Genomic DNA, 23,689 nt, shown 5'->3' with positions numbered 1-23,689 from the left:
GTGGAATATGTACAGTAATTACTTGAAATTATTAATTATAACTGTATAACTCGTATTAATAAATTGGACAGTTGAAACAAGCTGAAATGAGTTCAGCCTATTTCAGCCTATTTCCCATAAGCTGAAATGAGTTCATTGTTATGGGAAGAGTCATGAATGTTTATCTGTATAATTAGCTGTTTTAATATTTATAGCCTTTATTAAATTATAATAAAAATAATCTCTGTCCAATTAATATAAGAAGTAAATAAATATCAGACACATAGAAATTGAATTAATTCTCCTTGCAAAAGTGTTTTATCAAATAGAATGTTTCACACAAGCTTGTTTTTAAAATTTGTCATGGTAGCTGGGGGAGGCATCCCAAGATTCTTTATAGAATTGCACTGTTTTATAACCCATAACTAAAGTTTTTAAAACTTTTACCTTATAGAGATGTATACACACATTTCATTACCAATCAAAACCTCATTCAAACAATACAAACTCATAAACTATAAAAATATAAAATAGGGTCTGATTAAATTTTAACTAAATAGGTAAAGTAGACAGTAGAGCCACACAGGGTGGAAAGTCCAGAGTGACATAGAAATATGTCACTAGCTTGAACTGTTGAGGGTTCCTTTCTCAAAGTTGTGGTCTGTGAAGATTTGACTGCAAGTTCCAAGGACAGAGCAATTTTACATATCCAAAACTTTTTCAATGCTTTGAACTGTGGATAGCGTCTGATGCAAGATTAAGTGGAATAAAACAAATTCAATTTGAATTTATCAGGTTTGAATAACCGAGATATACTTTTGTAAACATTTTGTTAAAGAGACTATAAAAGTATTGTACTCAAGTTATTTGAACATTTTTAAACAAAATTTACAATTCTTCTTAAATTTTTCAGGTCAAGGTCGTATGGACGGAGCATTCTGTGATTTCTCTGAGAGTGACAAGATGGAATATCTGCAGAAGTTGCAACGCAATGACATTATCAACATAGAGATGGAGTCATTAGCATTTGCCGCATTGACTCATCATGCAGGAATCAAGTCTGCAGTCATTTGTGTAGCAATCATAGATCGACTTAAAGGCGATCAGGTGAAGTAATAGCTTTGATATTTTCTTTCTTAAAACATCAACACCAATTTTTGTACAAATTTTTTTCAGAACTAGCTTAATAGCATATACATATCACATTGTAAATTAAATAAAGTTAGTTAACATGACATAGTTATTTACATAACTGTAATGACTACATCACTCATAAGTTTTATACAATAATGGCAACAATGTCAATGTTTATTCTTAAACAAATAATAGATGATAACCAATAAGATAAACACATTAGTTTTAAATACTAATAAAAGAATAACTTGTAATATTAATCACATTATAGTGTTTAGTTTATAACATAAACAACACAGTACTGCACAACCACTGATGTGATTGATACTCTGGCAACATAAACTCACACGTGCGATAAAGTTAAAAAAGAAGAAACTAGAAAAGTCACAACAACATAACACATAACACACACAACAACACATAACACATTAACAATAACAGGTTAAAATATTGATTACATATAATGGTCAAAGGATGTAAAAACTCAAATTTTAATTTTGTAAATATTCACACATTTACACCAATCATGTAAAGAACATACGTAATAAATATTATTTTGTTTTACTTTAATTTATCTGAAATTATTTAAAAAAAGTAAGGTGCAAATTGGACTAAATAATAATTTACTTTCCTTTTGAACGTTTTTATTTATTTTTCATACAAGAACTCTTTTGTGAAGTTATATAAGAATTTTTCCACTCAGTTTTCATTTTATAAAATGCTAGGTTATAGCGATTTACCTGCCTATGATATCAGAACGTTCTTTATTCAGTAAAATAATACCTTACATATATTTTATAGCAAACTGGGTGAAAACCATTTTCAAGAAAACACTATTTTGAGAATTTGTCAGTGTGAGTCCTTTACAAATATTAATAATGGTACATATTTTATGGTCATATCATACTCTCTGTTATGTATGATGCTCTCTAATTCTGCTGTGTGATAAGGTTTGAGATCTTTTAAAGCCAAAATCATGTATGAGTCATTGCTTATTACTTATTTATTTAACTGCAACAATCTTAAGAATGATTTGACATGGTGAAATAACCAATTTTGCTCTTTGATTTACAGATTCATACACCGAAAGAGGTTTTGGATGAGTGGCAAATTAGGCCTCAGAAGCTTGTATCCCGCTACATCAAGCGCTACCTGCACATGAAAGGTAGAATATTATTGGACGACTACTCAGGGTCAAGCTGCGTCAAGAGTCCTCGTCGTTTCAAACTTGTCCAGCAAGAATCTGAAAGCTATGATTAAATGTGATAATATTTTGTTTAGGTTATGTAAGTTCATTGGTACTGGACTGGAGAAAATCATCTGAATTTGACATAAATACATTACCTTAATGGACATCTTTAGTTGTAAGGAAAGAAGGAAATTGTCTAGAAACTATAAATTAGAGCATGCTCCAGAACATTGTTTACTAGTATAATTTAGCCTTGATACAAAATTAGAGAAATGTTTAACAAAAGTTACTTCATTATAGGTGGTTTCAATTGAGGGGATGTTTTGTAGTATTTCAAACTGATTGATTAGAGGAATTGATACTTACTTTTTAGTAATAAACCTTGTAAAACTTTGGTTTTAAGTCAAATAAAGAGATATATTTGTTAAAGAGATGTTTTGTATACTTTCAGTATATCTCTATTTTGCTATTCTTAAGTATGAAACAATAACATTTCAAACAGTTTTGATACAAACAATGTGTTATATTTGACAGAAGTCTTCATACCAACTTCATACCTCTTGATTCCACATTGTAGTGAAATTGATTAGTTTCTAGCTCATTGGTAAAGAAATAATATTGTGTCCACCAATCACCTGATTTGAAATTGTGAGAAAATGGTCCAATATTGTCACATATCAATTATTTTTACCTTAGTCGGTTATTGATATGATATAAAAATGCGTTAAATCTAATTTTATATGCCACATTGGTGTTTAAACATGGGGAATAGGTGTGGACCGTGGTCTGTGCATTGTTTGGAGTTAAAAAATCATATAAAACAATAAAGAAACTATCAATAATGGGAATGTTATAGTACCGTAATTGAAATATAAGTGAATGAAAGAGGATTTTCCAAGCTGATCATACTAAAAAAATTGAACTAAGATCAACCTTGACGCAAGAAATCCTGAAGAGTATCTTACTGCCATTCATTGAAGAGAAATTTACTACAGAAGTCAGCTCTAATTTAGTTATTAAAAAGTTTAAAACATAGTAACTTTCCAGAAAAAAATGCAACTGTAAGTAAAGAAGGTCACAGTATCATCCAAACATGTATAGATGGACACTTGAAATATAATAATATAAATAATAATTCAAAAATAAAATATTTATATGTTTTCTAGTAATTTGAATGAAGTTGTGTAAGACTCATATGCAATTTCTTTAGATATGATTTCATTATATCTATGCGTATTTTTTGTTACTCGGCTTGTTCACCTGCTGTGATAGTAATGGTAGATCGATATTCATATGAACAACAATGGTGACTAAAAACGCATGTCGATTCTCCTCGATTCTGTTTCCAGGTGGTCAAAACACATGAGGAATGCTGCACTGTGGGTAGGATGTTACTCTTAACACTGTGGAATAAACTCTAAGGGAGGAATCTATCACAAGACTGAAACTATCTATTCTTCTTCTACACCCACATGAGGCAATGTTAGGTTGGGCATTACAGACTATTATGATGAAATCTTTAATTTATTTACAATGATATTTTGGCAAGGTATCTACATAAGTTATTTAGTTTTTGATTTTTCCAAAAAATTTTGTTTATCTGTGGAAATTTGTTTAAAACCAACAACTTACTTAATTTTACTTAGTTTTCCAATTGTTAATTTTTAATATTTCAGAATTTCAAAAAGCTACGAAACCTAGAATTACACATGAAGAATATAACAATATTTATAAAAGGAGTATAGTTTATTAATTGCTCTTGCATAATTAATCTACATTTTTGACCTCTAGTGATGAGGTAGAACACCTTAAAAATTTAAGTTTGTTTCAAAAGGCTCTCCTAAGTTTATCTTTAAGGGCTGAAAGATTTGGGCTCCGTTTTAGTGAAACAATGTATTCTTTTTATAAAAGTAAATTTATTTCTAGCAATTTAGGGTTTTTTTTGTTTTGGAAGGACAATGTAAGGGGGTGGGGTTTGGGCTTTTATTATATTTACAAACTGATAGCGCAGTAACTCTAATCTGGGATTTTTCTAGTCTTTTCCAAAACTACCAGAATATTTATCTGTTTGACTAATCTTGGTGGATGACTGATTCTAGAACTGAAGCTATCAGATTATATCTCTGTTTTATAAACTACAGTGTATTGCACAGTTTTCAAGTAATTTATTACTTACAGCCAAAGCCACCGCTATTCCTATTAACCCAACACTTGTTGAATCTGGTCACGAAAAGTACCGTTGAAATATATATAACTTCTTTGACTTACAACTTTACAAATTCACCAATACAGTAATCTAAATTTCACTCAAACTAAATTAACTCCTCTACTTATGACTCTGGTATGACTTATGGAACAGACATGGAAATACAACAAAGGATAAATGCAGCACACAGAAGTTTATCAGCATGCCACAAGCTATTAAGCTCTCGACTACTATCACACAAGACCAAACTCCGTATATATAAAACCATTATAAGACCAGTTCTGTTATATGGCTCAGAAAACTGGGTGTTAAGTAAAAAAACAGAAAAACGTTTGATAGTATTTGAGAACAAATTATTGAGAAAAATCTATGGGCCAACCCTTGAAGATGGAGAGTGGAGGATAAAGCATAATGTGGAGTTGAGGCAACTATATATGGACCCAGACATAGTGGCCGAGGTGAGAAGTAGGAGAATGAGATGGGCTGGCCATTTACTAAGGAAGGAGGACAACTCCTAAGTCAAGAACGTCCTTGTAAACAATCCGGAGGGCAGAAGACCACCAGGAAGGCCCAAGTTGAGATGGCGAGACCAGATCAGAAGAGACATAAGAAAACTGGGAAGAAGGAAAGAAGAGGCAATGGATAGAGAGATCTGGAGGCAGTGTGTTGGCGAGGCAAAGTACCACCTTGGGTACCAAGAGCCACGGCAGTAAGTACTTATGACTCTGCTCAATTACGTTCTAAATGGTATAATGCTCCTCGCAAGTACAGGTTACAAGCTTATGACTACCAACAAGCAAGCTGTACCTCGGTAGGTTGGGCTCAGCGTAACAGTCAGGATCAGAATGACCGCTCCAGCGAGCAAGGTAGGTAGGGGTTGCAGTGACATCACCAGCCATAACATGTAGTTGGCCGTCCATGTTTCGATGCGTGTCACATTCTTGTTCATGCCGGTTGTTATGCTTGTTCATCAACAACATCCTCTGATAACTTAACTCCACATAAACTATTTTCTTGAGGCATAAAAATGTGTGTTACTTTCACCTACTACAAACCTTTTAAAACATAGGAATATTATTAATAATCATTTAAGAACATAATGTTATATATTTTTAACTGTACAACAGTTAAATTAAGGCTCAGACTTAGTTATATTTTATGTTACCAAAATATATTTATATTATGATCTCTGATGTTATTGTAAAAGTGTGTGAAACCTGTTTTAAGTAGCTAGTTTTTAAAATTTTCCAAGGAAGGGCTCTCGGCCCCTTCACTTTCATGGAGGATATGAAATACTCTCTGGATTTATGTCCCGAAAAACTATGGATCCTTGAATTTGATCTCTCTATTCTAAATATCTTGTGCACACCTATGACCTCTGAAAGGAATATACTCACTTTGTGCTGACCCATATCTCACTCCCTAAAAGCGATCTTGGTCATCACCAATTTGAGTATCTCCTATTGTTCTTACCTTTTTATTATAAAAGGCTTATTTTAGGAAATAACTATTGCCATCATAAGTTCACATTCTTATAACATATTACTAAGAACCTGTAAATGTAACCAATCCCTATGAATACTTTTTATTGGGAATCTTTTTGGAAATCAAGTAAAATGAGCTAAAATACTGGTATTAAGAATGTTCTAAAACACTATTACCATTAAGAATCAAGGTATTTTTTGTATAGACCCCAAAATATGGTCATTTCTCTGATTATTAGAAAAAATAACAAGAGAAATAGTCAGAACATAATGTAAGTCAACATATAATACCACTTTAATGAAATGATGAAGACAGGCGTTAATCCAGTCCAGTGAACCATCATTACAATAAATTTGTAAATATTATTTGTATTAAGTTTTTTAGATTTTTAGCATTGAATAGAATTAATTTGTTGAATTCCTTTTTTAACGACATACATTCCCAAACACTATCGAGGTTAGGTGTTGTCAAGAGTGTAATCTAGATATTTACACTAAAAACATGCAACTAGTTATCTGTAGCTGTTGTCACTGCAAATGCAGTTTTATGAAAGTCACTACTTAATTAGTTTTCTTTTATTTTACTATTTAGTATGCTTATTGTACTGTTTTAAAGTTTACATTTTTGATGCAATATTATGCAGGAAAAACCATGTATAAATTCAGATCCGTACTGTACACACTATTCCTATTATTTAAATTTTAAACTTTTATGATAAACTTATCATTAGATGTCTATAAAGCATTCACTGCCATGTTTATCGATAACCTGCTTCAAATGTTTTTAACTCTATGTAAAACGTAAAACGTGTACAAATGGATCAATAAATATTTAATATAACAAGTGAAGCGAGTTTTAAAAGAAACAATTTATTATTTTAGTCAGCATAGTTGCACAAAGCTATCAGATAGAAGTCTACATTTCCTGCAATCTTAAATTGAGTTTTACTTTTCGACTTGTTTTCTTATGTGATAAGTTAACATTTGATAGCATATATAACTGTAGTTGTAGAGCATTTATGAAAATCAATTTGTAATAGCATAAGGTGTGTTGTTATCAGTCACAAAACAGTTAATATGTTAAACAACAAATCAGCTGATTTTAGCACAGTAAAGTATGAATAACATCACCATCTGTCATTTACTTTTCAACTGAGCTGAAGATATGCAATACTTTATTGTAGATATTGCAATTTTGCTGTTTGAAATTTTGATTGCTTTGTGATTTATATACACTTGTTCACTGTTATTTGGATTTGTAATTTTACAATATTCATATGGTATGGTTGTTGTGAATGTATTGGAGTCCTGGATATTTGTAGAATTTTGTGGCTTTAACCAGTTTTTGTGCTTCCCCAAATGTTTCAAGGCATCGAATTTATGATCATCTATTGATGTAAGAGTTAAAATATTAACTGCTTAGAATTTGTAGATGAATTGTTTATTCTAGTTTAAAAGATAAACAGTTTTCTTTATTTTATTTGAATTTTAAATTTGGCATGAAGCTATTTATTTATAGTGGGCCAGAAACTTGATTTATTTTATCTAAATTTCCACACTATATTATGTAAAATGATTTACAAATATTTTCTGTTATGCATTAGTGACGTAGAAGATACATTGCTAGTAATGTGTTATTTTGTGAGTTATTACACTTATGTATATTGCCTAATTTATTATTTAAAGTAGTTATAAGGTTATTAAAATCAAGTGCTAAAACATACAGACATATCTGAAAAGAAATGTCATTGAACTTTATGTGAAGCTTACAACATATTGTTATGCTTTAAATAAAAACTCAGTTGATTTTTATATGGGTCTGTTATTCTTCTTATTATTACACTGGATTATCAGAAAGCTAACTCCTAAATGCACAAAAACTTTGAAGTTGAAACTTAAGTCCCGAGATTTTTCTAGTCCAGATCATAACTTAGTATTAAAATAGATGAATTTAGATTTCGGCTTCAGCATCTATGAATCACTGTGGTTAAATTAATATATTGATGTGGGGTAAAGGTATCAGGAGTTTTTCAGACATTTGCCACGGTTCAGTGATCCAAAGAAAGAGTAACACCTCATTTTGAGATCTCCAATACGATCTCTTTCTAAGGTGGATAATGAACCATTACTACAATCATACAATGTTAAAAATGAAAAAATCATACAAAATTATTGTCAAAACAATACAGGTCATAATATTATATGTCTGGTCCAAGGTATATGTCACAATACCAAGCCTCTCCATGTGTGGTAGGATAAATGGTGATTAATTTTCTAAGTTACACCTGGAATACGTGCGATTGACATAAACGTAAATGTATCTTTAGTGTTATTTCCTGACTCAGGGGCGAGGTCATTTATGTTTCATTAGCATTTGTTTGTTGACTGAGAATCTCCTGTCCCCATGTCAGCTACTATCCTCAAGCTCTGAGGCACATCCAAGCTCTATTGGCAATGCCATGCCTAGACCTGTGTGGTAGGATAAATGGTGATTAATTTTCTCTGATACACCTGGAATATGGGTGACTGACATAAACGTAAATGTATCTCTATTCTTATTTCCTGACTCAGGGGCGAGGTCATTTCTGTTTCATTAGCATTTGTTTGTTAACTGAGAATCTCCTATCCCTTTGTCAGCTACTATCCTCAAGCTCTATTGACAATGCCATGTCTGGACCTGTGAATCAAAGCAGCCAAGTAAACTTCACTGAACACAGGGAGTGGTGGCCGGTACTGTTGAGTTTAGAATGCAGAGACCACATCCACTAGTAGAGAAAGCAAGAAACCCTCATGCAGTTGAAATGAACCCCATCTAAGGCAAGGTCCCTCTTTTTCAACACACCATTGCTTGGCACCAACTCCAGTTTAGCATTAATGTTATACAGAGCATGATAGCATCTTTTCTTACTAGTATGCTGTTCAAAATTATTTTGCAATTAATTTTGAATTGAAGAACAAATCCGCCATTGAAGGTTTCCACTCCATAATAGTAAATTAGTAACTTACACCAATGTAATTTAACACTCTGGGGTAACTTATAACATTTTCTCCCCAGAAAACATTTAAGACTGGTACTCACTTTTGACTTGAGTAGTGCAGATGTGAATTTCTTATCATAAAAATGAAATTTATTTAACACTCTTATGGAAAACCGCGGTCTCACACGCACTAGGGAAATTTGTTTCTCTTGTATTGGCAACACTGCGCGGAGCGTGGGGTCTGGTCAGCTCAGTAGCTGCCTCCCTCACCCCCCTCTACCACTACTACAAATATTGATCAGTTTCGGCAAAGCGTTTGACCTTGACGTATCGCTAGTCAAAACCTACACGGTCTGTGTAACCAGGCGTTTCCGTGAACGTTGTGCGCGTAGCGGTCTGCGAGACCAGGTGTTTCCTATAACGTGTGGTGGGTATTTGAGACGAAAATGGACCGGCCAAGTACCAGTAGATCAGTGAAAACACTAGTGACCCAGATTATAGTGACAGGATTACGTAGGTTGTTGGACTATGAAAGTGATGTCGATTCAGCCGAAAGTTTTGAAGAAGTTGACGATTCTGACGAAGACCCCGATTACATACTGTCCGAGGAGGAAGCTGCTACGAGGGAGCCTGTGTTGGTACCAGAAGAATCATCAGAAGATTCAGCAGATGAAGAAGCACTACTAGATCGTGACCAAGCTGATTACGCTCTGCCAAATCCTGGTAATCAAAAACGTTTCTCAAAAAAATATTCAACCTGATGCTGCCTTACCGATTTTCTTTCTTGAAAGGTCAAAGAAAACTGAATTTGGACCTCCCAATGCATGGACTTCAAAACAGCCTATTACTCAGGTGAGAACTCCTGCCAGAAAATATCATTAGAACTGGTTTGCCAGGTGTTAGGGGGTGGCGCTAGAGAATTAGGGAACAAACCAAAGATAACAGAGGTTTGGAATCTTTTATTTGATGATGAGATGATAGACACTATTGTAGTAAATACAAACAAAAAAATTGCAGAGTCAAATTCCAAAATTGGGAGACAAAACGAATAAAAGGTAACTACAGGGATTACTAATAAAAACGAGATAAACGCACTTCTAGGTATAATTATGCTTTCTTCAATTCTGAAGTCAAATGATGAGGAAAATTACTATCTATGTTTTCCAAAGGCTCTTTCAGTCGACCTATATTTTCTAATACAATGTCTGAAAAACGATATTTAGTTTTAATTGCTTGTTTGAGATTTGACGATGCTAATACACGCACTGAAAGACTGAGAACCGATAAAACTGCACCAATATCAGAGATATTTACTAAATTCATATCTAAACTGTCAGAGAAATTATTGTGTATCATCTGAAGTAACGGTGGGATGAAATGTTAGTACCATTTAGAGGAAGATGGAATTATAAGGTCTACATGCCAAAAAAACCCAAAAAATATGGCATAAAAGTAATGTGTTTAGCGGGATGCCAAGACATCATACTTGCTGAATGCATACATTTACGCAGGCAAAGGAAGTGACAGCTTAGGAGTAACAGAATCTGAGAAAGAGTTGAGCATTCCTACGCAATCCATAGTCCGTCTATGTCGCCCTATCCAGGGATCCAACAGGAATGTAACGGCTGATAACTGGTTCACCTCCATTGAAGTAATAGACGAACTGTTGAAGAGGAAATTGACTTACGTAGGTACAATGAAAAAAGACAAAAAACAAATTCCTGAAGAATTTCTGCCCGAACCCTAATCGAACTCCTGGTTCTTCCATCTATGGATTCCGACCAAAAATGACTCTTCTAAGCTACGTTCCTAAAAAGAATCGAGCTGTTATATTAGCATCAAGTATGCATCACACTGCTCAATACAATGAAGAGAAGAAAAAGCCAGAAATTATTTTGTACTACAACAGTACAAAATGTGGAGTAGATCTTCTCGACATGAAATGTGCAGTGTACTCTTCAAGCCGTAGAACCAGGCGTTGGCCTCTTGCTGTCTTCTACAGGCTTGTGAGCATAGGAACCATAAATTCATTTGTGATGTACATGAGTTTCAAGGACATACCCGATATGACACGCTTTGACTTCATAAAAGCCTTGGGCTACCAACTCATTGCCCCTCATGTACAAGCAAGATTGATGAACACCAACCTTCCACTGTGAACTACGGGCGAACATAGAGAAGGACCATGGGTGAAGAGCAGCCAGAGCCACATCAACAGCCTCAAGCACCGACAGCTTCAAGCCAATCTCCCACAAGTTCCGTCTGATAAAATGGAGAAAAGGAAAACATGTTCTACTTGCCCATGGGCAAAACAAAGAAAAACTGCATACATGTGCATTGACTGCAAAAAGCCCGTGTGTTTGGAGTGTAGTAGAAAAGTTTGTTTAGAATGTGCAAAATACAAGTAATTTAGATTCTTTTTATCTACCATAGACACTCGTTTCCTCCTTTTTATTAGTATATTATATATTAGTAGTACATAACAAATTAATTAAATATAAATGTTCCATAAATAAATTTTAGCTTTGATGGATTTAGATTTATGATAAAGAAAAATAATTTATCTTTTTATCAAATTTTTGTTGTAATATATGGTATTTTTTTGTATATGTACTTAAAATAAATATTCATATAACAAATGGAACTTATTTTTTTAATGTGTGACCTTTATATTCAATTTATATTTAAGTGTTGTAATAGAAGGCTACAAAAACGAAAACACGGTCTCAGAGACCAGGTGTTTCCATTGACGTAATTTTGAATACGTTTCCGTAATAGTGTTAACTAAACAAAGAATAGAATTACATTACCATAATTGTTACTGTAAAAATTTGGTCTGCCAAAACTATTACTTCAGACACTTGCTTATGATTTATGATTACTATTACTTCAGATTTGTATGTGAAGTATACCTACACATTCTGTTTGTATTTTATTGCTTATTACACCTGTCATGGTAAGACTGTAGAGCACTCTCTACAAACCAACCTGGCATAGATCTGATGAACCATTTCTCGAATTTTGCTTTAGAATGACTGCAGAGGACATTATCTCAGAACGGCTAGTGTGGAAATTGAAACCAAGATATTCCAAGGAGATGCATTGAGTTTATGGGAATATCTATTAAAAATTGATTGTAGCTTTAACTCACCCGATCGACTTTATTTTCTACAGTGATCTCCCACACTTATGTGTGTATCTGTTATCTACACAAAAATCTAGGATACATTAATGTATTTTCTACCATTCACAGTCTGCCTGCTTTATTTCAAAACAAAATGGATTTAATTAAAAATTAACACTGTTTCATGAAATATGTAGATTCAACAAACTCTCCTTGCTAGACATGTAAGTGGTTATTTACACAAATAGTTTTGATTTTGAACCAGAACTGATTCAATATTAAATTGATAAATGAACACTATAAACTTCAATAGATTATTTAAAAATCAATTCTCACACTTGTTTTGCATATTACTAAATTATAGTTGTGAAAATATAGTTTCATTTAGTCTTTGAATAATATTTAACAAAAGCAGGAAAAAAGTACTTTGGTTTAACTTTACTATTCACACATTAATTAATATCCACAATTAGGATAGAAAGGGCAATACCTAATGGGCTATAAAGGTATATGAATTGTATTCATATCATTACGAATTTAGGAAATATGATAGATAATTAAAGTTTCTTTATAAAAAGGTTTGACAAATGTTCATTTTGAGTTTAGTTCAACATTATTTTAAACTCCTCTATCCACTTAGTATGCATACACACATTCATTCACATTTTCATGATACTAATGTTTTGACTTATACACTTGCAAATTTATATTATATAAAAGTGTACTTAGTGTAAGCATCACATAATTGTCATCTAATCAATATATTTGTGAGAAATTATAATTATATGAACATTCTAAAGCAATACGATTTATGAGTAAGTAAACTAATTGGAAAGAAAATGTGGACAGTAAACAAATGCATAGTTTAATAAATATTTTACTTTTAACATAGACATACAGAATCACATAATTCAAACACAATCAGTACAAGCAAACATGTTTAACATGTTCGCTGTACAAAACATACAGTGATGTACTTATCAATAGCATAGTAGCAAATAGATAGTAATAGTTACAGTTAATTGCACTTTAGCTTATATAAATAACTATTTTTAATTGCACTTCTCTTAAACTAACTAATAACTATAAAAGGGTGTTTGGTTTCAAAGAAAGTAAAATAAATATCTAATGAATATAAAATTGGAATTGAACATTTATAGCAACATTATTAGCGTTGTTGTATTTAAAGAAATAGACATCCTGATAATATTTAAATTTAGCATAGGTAAAGTTACAGGCACTACTATTTAAATGTACAATATACTAAGTAAATTGGAGATTTAAGTGAAATAACAGTTAGAAAACTCCTGGATACTATTTGCCATTTTAGTAACCAACACATAATATAGCAAACATGTACATTTGTTGAAGAATAATACTATATCTGGTATAGAACCTTATCATGCCACTGTGAATAAAAATACTCTGGTATTATGAAATGCATCTTTTTCCTATTAGGGGTTTTAACCGAGGTACTGGTGACCATTGCTGCAGCAACGATCTATCACTCTTAACAACTGGACGATCTAACATCACAGCGAAAAAGCCACTTTATATATTAACTATAATGCTTTTACGAAATTAATGGTATCACTCGGTAGCGGATAAAGCGATTTATCTATTAGTATGAAGTTCGATTCGTGGTCGTCTTTGATACAAGTCGAAGAGCACTGATGCCCAGGGGTATTTCCCATTGGTATTTTCCCGAACTCAGATCACGTGCCAGATCAATTAATGTGATCTAATATCAGAAAAGTTGGATGATCTGTGGCGTGATCTGAGTTCAGGAGAGTACCAATCGGAAATGCCCCCCGAAAGAATCCTTTGAGATAGCACCTAAATTCAAGCTCATATCATGTTAGTCCTCGAAAAGAGGTTATCTTACTTTGGTACTAATAGTAACATAATATATAAATTATTGGTCTAGAGACCTAATATAGACGTATTTATATCACGTAGTAATATGAACGTGGGACAGAGTGGCTTACTTCTTACTGACATCGCTCCATTTTGGAAGGCAGAAATCAATTACCGATTGTCATAACCACATGTAATTTTTACAGTAAGTCAAACAATGTTTGCTCTTTATAATTATTTTGTTTTTTAGGTCCTCGATAAGATAAACTGTTAAAAATAGTGGCATCCAGATAATACCCAAGTACCACATTTTTTGTTGCAATTATGTTATTTTTTTATTATTTACTCAAGTGGTATAAACATGTTTTGAAAAGTATTTCTCTGTTGCATAATATTGTAATAATACAGTTTCATGCATAGAAAAAATATTGTTGCAATATAACATGTTACCAAGGTAATGTACATTTTTATAAACATGCTCTATTGTAAGTTTAATCAATATAAAAATAAAAACTTATGCAATAAGTTCATACAATTTTATATTTCTTGAAACTAGAGAAATTTACAAATAATTTATAATTTTGGTTTAGCAAATATATACCACTTCTGCAGGTACAGTTTTTTCCCTAAAACAAAATAAATATAAAAAAAATAAAAATATTCCAAAAAAAAAAAACAAAAAGCAATGAAATATTTATTTATAGCAACATGGACAGTAAAAATTCTGACTTTTATGAAAAATAAGACATATATTATGACAATGTATAAATGAATATCTTTCAGTATTTTGTCATATTTTTATGAAATACTCTTGCAAAACATGAAAAAGTGGTCTGCCAATAGAGGTAATTCAGTTGCAAGTTCTTGGGTTAATATCTTTGGATTTTATAAAACTATACATTCATTACAAACAGACATTAGACACTTCAAGCTGAAAAACTTTATAGTATAAAAATACTCTACTTAAAGTGTACAAACAATCAGCACATATAAAAAGGCAAAATGGACGTTAAGTAACATGGACGGTTTGGCAGAAGCTTTCGTGAAGTGTTCATCGCAGAGACTGAGAGAAAGTAACAAGTGCAAAGAATAGCCTTAGGCAGAGGGGTCCGGCCGTCTTCCACATCATTCTACCCATCAGGTAGAGGAAGACCATCTTCATAGTGTAGTGGAGCCAGAAAAATCTGTAAAATACAAACAATTTAATGTTTACTTCATCAAAACACTTCTAAATTGCTCAACATTTATTTCAATAAGCTTTATTGAGAAGATAAAATTACTTTCTAAAATACAAATAAAAAAATGATCTAATTTGTAACTTTATAAGAATCACATTATTTTTAGCTTAACAAAACCACTTCTATTACTAGCAAATCTGTAGTGTTATCCAATGAATATCATATTTTTGTAACAAAGTGCTAATGAATATACCACAGAGTTGCACTTTTAGGACTTAGTATATCAGATCAGTAGATCTCAGAATGTTGCACTGGATCTGGTACAGTTGAATTTGAAGTTTAATAGAGTTTCCGAGTTTTGCAGTGAGGTCAGAATAGGATTTAGCAAATATAATAAATACTTATAAGTAGAAATACGCACAAAAACACATTGTAAATCAATCAACAGTAACAGCAAAGATTTGAAGTGATTCCAATCTATTGTTCTCAGCTTCTTAATCACACAATTGTTTCTACGAACAAGAAACAACAAATACCATTTGAACATTGCTCTAATTCAATAATCATCGTGAGTACTCATATACCAAACTCATGTTCACCGAATAGGTTCAGATAAGTCGAGTATGATAAAAAGTTTAAAGTCAACAGAGCTGACTTATTAGTAATGTTTGGTACTGACTGTAATGATGTATAATACGCTGATAGTTTACAATAAGGAAGATGGTAATGCACCAGATGGGAGCTGGGCTAACATTATAGTAGTGACTATAGTGTTACTATAGTTACCTGTACAGCTGAGTGAGGTGTGTCAAAATTATTCTTCATGTGGGAATAACAATATGAGATTACATTTTTGTTGAATTATAGGAAAAATAGAAATAAAATTGACACTTATTACATTCTTTTTCTATTTTCTACTTATAGAAATTATAGTATATTTATAAAATAAGCAATTTTAATTTTAAAATGCCATCAAAGGGTTATTATATATTAACACACCAAGAAATAAAAAAGTTGATACACTATTTAAAGTACAAATAGCATTTATTTCATTGTGTTAAGAATAAAATAATGAATTACAATTATCTTTTTTAAGGAAATTTAAACAATTTAGCCTAAATTATATTTTTTATATTTATGTTACACATATACATAAAACTATGAAAAAGTACTAATTGAAACTTTGTTGCTCATGATATACTTTATATCTGATTTCTAAATGTGGTTTTAGACTTTTTAATAATTTTTAATGTGAAATAATAATCATAATATGAGAACTCTAAGCCAATGTGCATTATGGATGTAGTCAAATTCAAACAACTTGATCTAAAGTTGTATTTCTGCACATCTAACATCTAAATTTTCTGGTTCACGCAGCATTGAAGCATTGCTTGTACAATTACAACCTTGAAACATTTCATCCCCATTGTGGAGAGCCATCTTCATTGAACTGATATTAAACTGAAACACTTCACATCTGTTGATTCTCATCTGTGTGTAATTGTATAAGCAATACTTCAATGTGTTATGAATAGGAAACTTCAGAGGTCAGGTACACAGAGGCTGTGTCATCCTAACAACTAAGATTGCTGCATACCATCATCCAGATCTCAGTTGCAATAGTTAATCCAAGTCCAATTTATTTTTTTAACGGATACACATCTCTAATACACTTGGAAATTATTTATAATGTACTATAATGTGAGTGACAAACTATTCTCTTGTTTTAGAATTTAATTTGAGATATTTCCTCACTATGCTGGAATCAAGTCAACATTGGTGCATGTGAAAAATGGTATTGTTTTCTGGTCTTGAACAAATGAAAGCAATATGTTCCTACAAGAGAGCAAATATGCTGCTCTTAAGAATATAAGCCATGTCAATAACTACTTATTAGAAATAGAGATTTGGAGATCTTTACATATCTACAGATTTCAGAGTCTCATTTCAAGGGGTATTTAAATCTTCCATAAAGGAGCTCCCTGACTCTGGATTTTCAGGAAACTTTTCATACTTTAAAAGAGTGAAATTTTATTCGCTGATTTTACAAACTTTGGATCTTAGAAAAATTTACAGTCCCAAACCAACTTACCGCCTATCCCTTGCTGTAGCTCGAGGAAGCGTGGACAGGTCATCTTTCAGCAAGTACTGCCGAGTACCTTTCAGGTAGTTCTTGAAGTATGTCTCCCAGTCGTGCTCAGAGAATGTGAATGGGAACAGCACCTTATCCTCAGCTCCCATGGATTGCCACAAGTCCTGAACATTTCTGTTGCTGAAGTGCCACTGACGAGTGGCAAAGTATGAAATAAGTTCTCCAAACCGGGCCACTTTGTTTGAAATCTTCATTAGACTGTGGAAAATATCAGGTTCAATAAAATTATTGTTATATAATATCCGATCCAAATTTATTTAAATTACTGGAATACTTATGGAAAATTTTACCAAACATGTTTGACATTTTTTTTTTTAGTTTTTATAACTTATTTATCAGAAATGGTTGGCCATCAGAATCAGAATCTCTGTATTCATTAGTCTGTGTAGTGTACAATAAATAGAGTACACTGGCAGTACACTTCAACCATATTATACAATGCAACTAAGACATAAAAATAATATGAATACACAAATGACATAAAATAAATAACGCTAATATAGATAAAAACACTTAACTATGCTCATATATAAGGTGTTCATAAAATCCGCACCGGCTTAACATTTTCTGAATGATTACAGACAAAGCAACAATACTTGGTAAATCATTATTACACCCACAAATTTTTGTTGTATCAGGGGAACAAGGAGTCGTTGTCATTTGTCATTTTGCTTATAATCTTTCAACTATGTTACTTGACGAACGTGAATGAAATAACACTTCTCATGGTGGTTTGTTGGGGAAAAATAGATGCTCACATGAGGAAGTGTGCCATTTATTTATTGACTACTTTCCTGAGAGGCAGTCAATTTTCAAGAAAAACTTTTAGAGAGAAGTGTTCAAGGATTCATGGAAATAGGAAGTTTTCCTATTATATTACGCCAGGAATGTCAGCTACTATGACAAATGAAGAAAGGTTTTTAGATGAATTGCAGCCATATACAGAGAACCCACACAAGTTCCTGTGCTCAGTAACATAACTCATGACATCTCTGTTAAATCTGCGAAGAAGATTTTTAAATGAGTCTCACTTCAAGCTTTTTAAAATTTATTTGTTGCACAAGCTCAATGTAGATGACTTACATCATTATATATAATTTTGTGATACAATGATGAAGAAAACTTGAAGAGAAAATTTTAACACTGTTTTTCCACAAAGGTGGATCGATAGATGAGGAAGTGTATAGTTGCCACCACGTTCACCAAATCTATATCTATTAGACCATTGTGCTTGGGGGTTACCTCAAGTACAAAGTCTACAAAACAAAATCTAATAATTTTAATGAGCTGGAACACAAAAATACTTCAAGAATGACAATTGATTCCTCCAAGTATCAAAAGCAATTTTGTAATTAATAGTTTTACCATCCAACTTTTCAACTGTCAAATAACCGAAGGTAAACAATTCAAAAATTTACTCTAAAAGCATTTGGAAAGTAAACATAACTTTTTGCAGTAGTTTCGACCTTATGCAGCTCTATTTTGTACTGGATCAACCTTTTTAAGTGCTACTTGCAAACTTCATCTCTGTGAGACTAAACCTTTATAATGATGTACATCTGAACCTATGCTTACACTTAATATTTTTGTAGACCATCCTCCATTGGATGTGAACAATCGCTAACTACTGTAAAAAATTACTTCTTAAGTCCAGTATGTACTTACAAGTTAACTTTCCCAACTTGAGCCATTTACAAGAGGATCTACATTGTAACTTTTTGACTATCGCCACTTTTTTAAAGTACCACTTAATTTTATATACCACTTAGCCATTTCTATCATAGCCATTTTCAGAAACCACTGAAACATCATTAAATAACCTATTTATGAGAAACACTAGTTTATTTTATGCTGAAATCAGTAAATGTATCCATATATACAGTATATCTATGGAGGACAATGTGGTTTGTGGAAACATTAACTTTCTCAAAAAAGCCCAAACAATTTAAATTTAGTACAATAATTGAAATTATAATTTTTAAATATGGCGGTCGTTCAAACTTTAAAAATATTCACAATTCTGTTAATTATGAATTAAAGAAAAAAGCAGGAAGGATTATGTCTTTGCTTATAACATCTACTAAACATTTTGTAGTTAATAATTTTCGGTATCACCAAGAACTGGCGTTGGGAGTGCTGAAACAAATTCAGACTTGAAACAGCATTGATTTTATAAGTACCTTAATTAAGTTCTTTGGCAAGTTTGATAAACCATTTTGTCCCATTATAGTTGACTTTCATACTTTAAAAAATCCACAACTCTGTTATTTATTAAGCTGAAGAAAAAGTAAAAAGTGTTCTGAAATGCTTATAACATTTCCAAAACTTTATGTTCCAAACAATGTTTTTGCATCTCAAAACAGTTTTAGGGATATTGTGTGGATATCAATCCAGTAAGAATATATTAATAATATTTCAGCTACCACACAAACTATCTACTCTTTCCAAGTGAGCCAAAAGGACTATTTTATTTCATCCACATAAGCAGGTTAAACTTAAAACTTCCAAACAAACCCATTGTGATTTTGGAGAAAAAACACCCTGCACAAACTATTGTATATGAGAAATTTTTCATGGAACTCTGAATGCCACTGCTGCATTTAAGCAAATGAGTGCTGCTATGGCAAAAATTCAGTGATATTCAAGTTTGGTCTAGGCAAATAATTACGGTAAGTATGAATTTTATAGTTATAGTAGCAGTTGTTAACAATGTCTTACCTGAGTCTATATCAAACAGCAAATAAAATTTATCTTAACTTTTTAAGTATCAAGTACTTTTGAGGAACTGGCACTGTCTACGCCAAACATTTATGGTAAGTCAACTCTTTAAGTGCCAAGCCCTATTTTGGTGTTTGTGTAGTAATCAGCCAAATAATTCATAACTTTAAAAAAATAAACGTAATGAGAAGATTTTCTTTTCTTATATTTGAGAAAGTAGGTTATATCTTGTAATATTTATTTTAGTGATAAAACATTTCAAAATATTGAAATTAAAAAAATAATACAAAAAAATAAATTTTAAAATTTGTTTAACTTTGGAGTTTAACCCTTTGGATGCCAACGTACCGGTATTACGGCCGTCGGCTGCTCAACTGAAAATCGCCAACGGCCGTAATATAGGTACGTCACGTTTTTCACCTGTAATTTTCTTATAGTTCATCTTATTGCCGCGAAATTTTGACTAATCGATAGTCGATTAGTTGCTTTGCAACCACAAAGTAGTTAATTCGTTTATGGACTGTTTGTTTGGTCGTATTTGAGCTTCGCAGCTGTTGAATTGTTTGGTCGAGATTAAGGTTACGTTCGTGTTGCTATGCGTTGTTTACGTTTGTAATTCTCTCATTACTTTTGTTGTTAGGGCATTTTTACTATGCCCCTTTTATTAGATTCATTGGTACTTTGGGATTATACATAATAGTTTAAAAATTATAATTTTATGATCTTAATATATTTGTATGCATTTTTTTTATTGTTCTTTATGTTCATAGGAATAAAGAAACCAAATTTCAAAAAGCAAGTTTCTGTATAACTTAGTATTGATTTAAAAAAATATTTGGTAATTGTGTAGCGATACACAAAATAATTCACAGATTTTTCCAAAATAAACATGATGGCATGATCTTTATTTTTTTGTGTTGGAGGAAAGGTAAGATATAACTTATAATATTTATTTTTATGATAAAATCGGATTAAATTTATAAATTAAAAATTGTACAACAGTGTTTAACCTTTTACGTGTTAATGATGAAGAAAAATGTAATTTTTGATCGTAATACATTTGTATGCAACTTTTTTATTGTTACCTATATAAGTCGGAGGAAGTAACTTACAAAGTTTCAAGATACTAAGTATCTATAATACTGAGTATGACTTTTCTTTTATATTAGTACAAAATATTGAATATCTGCACTCGTATAAAAGTTGTCTGTCATAATTGGCAAATAGCTTTTAGCAGCTGTATCAAATAAATTGAAGGTTGATAATCTATTTTATTTTATTTATTATGTATAATATGAGACTAAGTACAACGCCAAAAGTCAACATTTAGTAACAGAATAATATATATTTGAAAAACCGATCTAGTTGGCCCTCTGCATTTTTCGGAAATACCCGCGAGCCGCTCTCATTGGCTCTTGGCACTCAAAGAGTTAAAGAAGGAGAATATATTTAAATCATAACTAATTATTTTTGAAATTTAGCCATTTATAAAAATAAGATTACATTATTCAAAATTCTAAAATCTGACCGAGAAAATCTTAAGATTAAGAAACAAAAGTCCATACTAACTTTGTGCGTTTGCCGATGGCACGGGCTATGCTATCGACTAAGAAGGCCGGTATGAAATGGTACAGAAAAGATTGTACTCTGTGTAGCAGTTGGCTGCGATTCAGTTTGAGATTTGGGTGCCACACAGAATGTATTGTTGGCAAACGGTGCTTCATGCCCAGAGTGAAGAACTGGGACCACTTGATGGGTTTCTCTGGACTCGAGACGAAGTTGAATACTTGCGCCTGCTCATCAGATGTCTCTATCTTGTTATTCCTGAAATATAATTAAAAATAAAATGTGATACATTGCTTATTTATATTAATACAATTAAAATAAATTTGAATGATTAAATAGTCTACAAATATAAAAACGAGAATTTTAGTTACGTAACCTGTTAAAAAATTTGCTGAATCCTGATTGAAAATTGTTTTTTGTTTTGTTTTGAAAACTGTTAATAATACCGAACTTGAAAATGAATGAATGAATGAAAACGAACTTGAAATGAGGGACTTGTAGTTCAAAGACTTGAATTACAATTTAGATAATCCCAAATTCACTCAGCGTATTGACATATAAGTTAACCCTAAACACTAGGTTTCTACACATAAAGTAGCTATAGTGAGAAGGGTGGGTTCAATATGAATGTTGAGTTAAGCTCCAATTCACCTTCCTCTTAGTGAATATAAAAAAACCAACTAGTTTTTGTATATTCATTTTGAGCTTCTTCCGCCTTTTTTTTATCTCTTCAGACGAACATGATTTCAGATTTCAGGAGTCAAGTACGTAACAGCGTCAGATCGAAGACACTGCATAAGAGGAAGGTGAATAGGACCTTAACTTAACAGGTTTCTCATAATGGTTTTGTGCGGTGAGCCTGCGTGAATTTCAGTACCTTTTTACTTATGATTTTTTTACTGGATAAAGAGTTTATAAATCGCCCTCAATCTCAATATAACTAACTAAAGGAAGGATAATAAACAAATCAACATTTTACATTGATACATGTAAGTGAACTGAACAAAATTCTGAAACTGGTTTTCCATGGTGAGTTGCTGTTGAAGGACATAATCTTGTAGACGTTATTTTCAAACATTGAATGATGGAAATACTAACAGTATTATGAAAGTAAAAATATTGACTAAGTTTAATTTGTGTTTATTTCTTTATCCTTAGACAGAAAAAACCAAAATCCTTTACCGTTTCGGTACATAGGCTATTATTAAAAACAAAACGAAATAAATCTACATTACTTTTATGAAGATATTCTTAGAAAAAATAATTTCACGCAAAAAAACACCCCTTGATTTATCTTTTTTGACCTAGTTAGGTCTAGAGCTTAATTTGGGGATTTTCTCGATTCCAACAACATTAAATACATGAATATACAACATGAATATTATAAACATTTTTATTGGTTAAGATTTGCTACAAACCCATCCGAACTAAGTGCAAATACTGTCTCTGTACCAATACTAGTCTTGATATATTAAAAAGTAGGGCAGTTATCGTGTTTAAAAGCTTGCATTAAAACTATAGGTCCATAAAAACTCCCACGTATAAATTTTAATATCATAGTTGTTATGGGTTCAGAGTAACATAAAATAACATTTTTTAAATATCCTGGAAATTCTGTCATTTGGGTGGTTGCAATAGGCAGAATTGTATGTAATATCGAAATAATTTGTTGACATCCTAGTGAAGATTTTAATAGCCCACTTATATCACGTTCACGGACGTTACTTAACATTCCACTGCCTAGTAATCTAGGCAGGCTATAGTAAGATATTGTTATTTTTATTCTTTTGTTCCGATTTAAAATTATTATGGCTGCAGTAACACCAGGAATACATAGGGTAGGCTACATGCTGCACTGATGGCATCGTACTATACAAATATGCGCACGGGTAGTGGAAACACGGAGGCAAGTGGCTTGGGGCAAGACGCATATTACTTTTTGCAAGAAGAAAGAGCATACCTAGGAACATGAAATCTTCCACAGAGTTAGACGCATAGGAACAATGAACCTTTATTCATTAAACATAGAGGCTAAATATTTGGTATATGCATTAATTATTTTAATTATCTCATTTTGGCTCATTTATTGTTTTAATGCGATTATAGCTTATTAAAACATTCCCT

General features: G+C 32.0%; 2 protein-coding genes across 3 annotated transcripts in view; one reads left to right on the top strand and one right to left on the bottom strand.

Annotated features, from left to right (window-relative positions):
• The window catches only part of LOC124369763 (uridine phosphorylase 1), a 90,780-nt gene extending 88,049 nt beyond the window's left edge, over nt 1–2,731 (top strand). For both annotated transcript variants that reach the window (XM_046827844.1, XM_046827843.1), the window contains exons 6-7: nt 893–1,086; nt 2,188–2,731. In XM_046827844.1, the coding sequence (XP_046683800.1) occupies nt 893–1,086; nt 2,188–2,373 (380 nt within the window). In that variant the 3' untranslated portion in view covers nt 2,374–2,731. The remainder of the gene's footprint in view (nt 1–892; nt 1,087–2,187) is intronic.
• A 10,224-nt stretch (nt 2,732–12,955) lies between these two features.
• Nucleotides 12,956–23,689, bottom strand: part of LOC124369762 (fatty acyl-CoA reductase wat-like) — a 45,329-nt gene continuing 34,595 nt past the window's right edge. The window contains exons 8-10 of the mRNA XM_046827842.1: nt 21,569–21,823; nt 17,222–17,479; nt 12,956–15,135 (exon numbers count right to left, since the gene is read on the bottom strand). Of these exons, the coding sequence (XP_046683798.1) occupies nt 15,003–15,135; nt 17,222–17,479; nt 21,569–21,823 (646 nt within the window). The 3' untranslated portion in view covers nt 12,956–15,002. The remainder of the gene's footprint in view (nt 15,136–17,221; nt 17,480–21,568; nt 21,824–23,689) is intronic.

Source organism: Homalodisca vitripennis, chromosome X, assembly GCF_021130785.1.
Source record: "Homalodisca vitripennis isolate AUS2020 chromosome X, UT_GWSS_2.1, whole genome shotgun sequence".
In the NCBI taxonomy this organism is placed as follows: domain Eukaryota; kingdom Metazoa; phylum Arthropoda; class Insecta; order Hemiptera; family Cicadellidae; genus Homalodisca; species Homalodisca vitripennis.
This window is presented reverse-complemented; position numbering and strand designations above follow the sequence as displayed.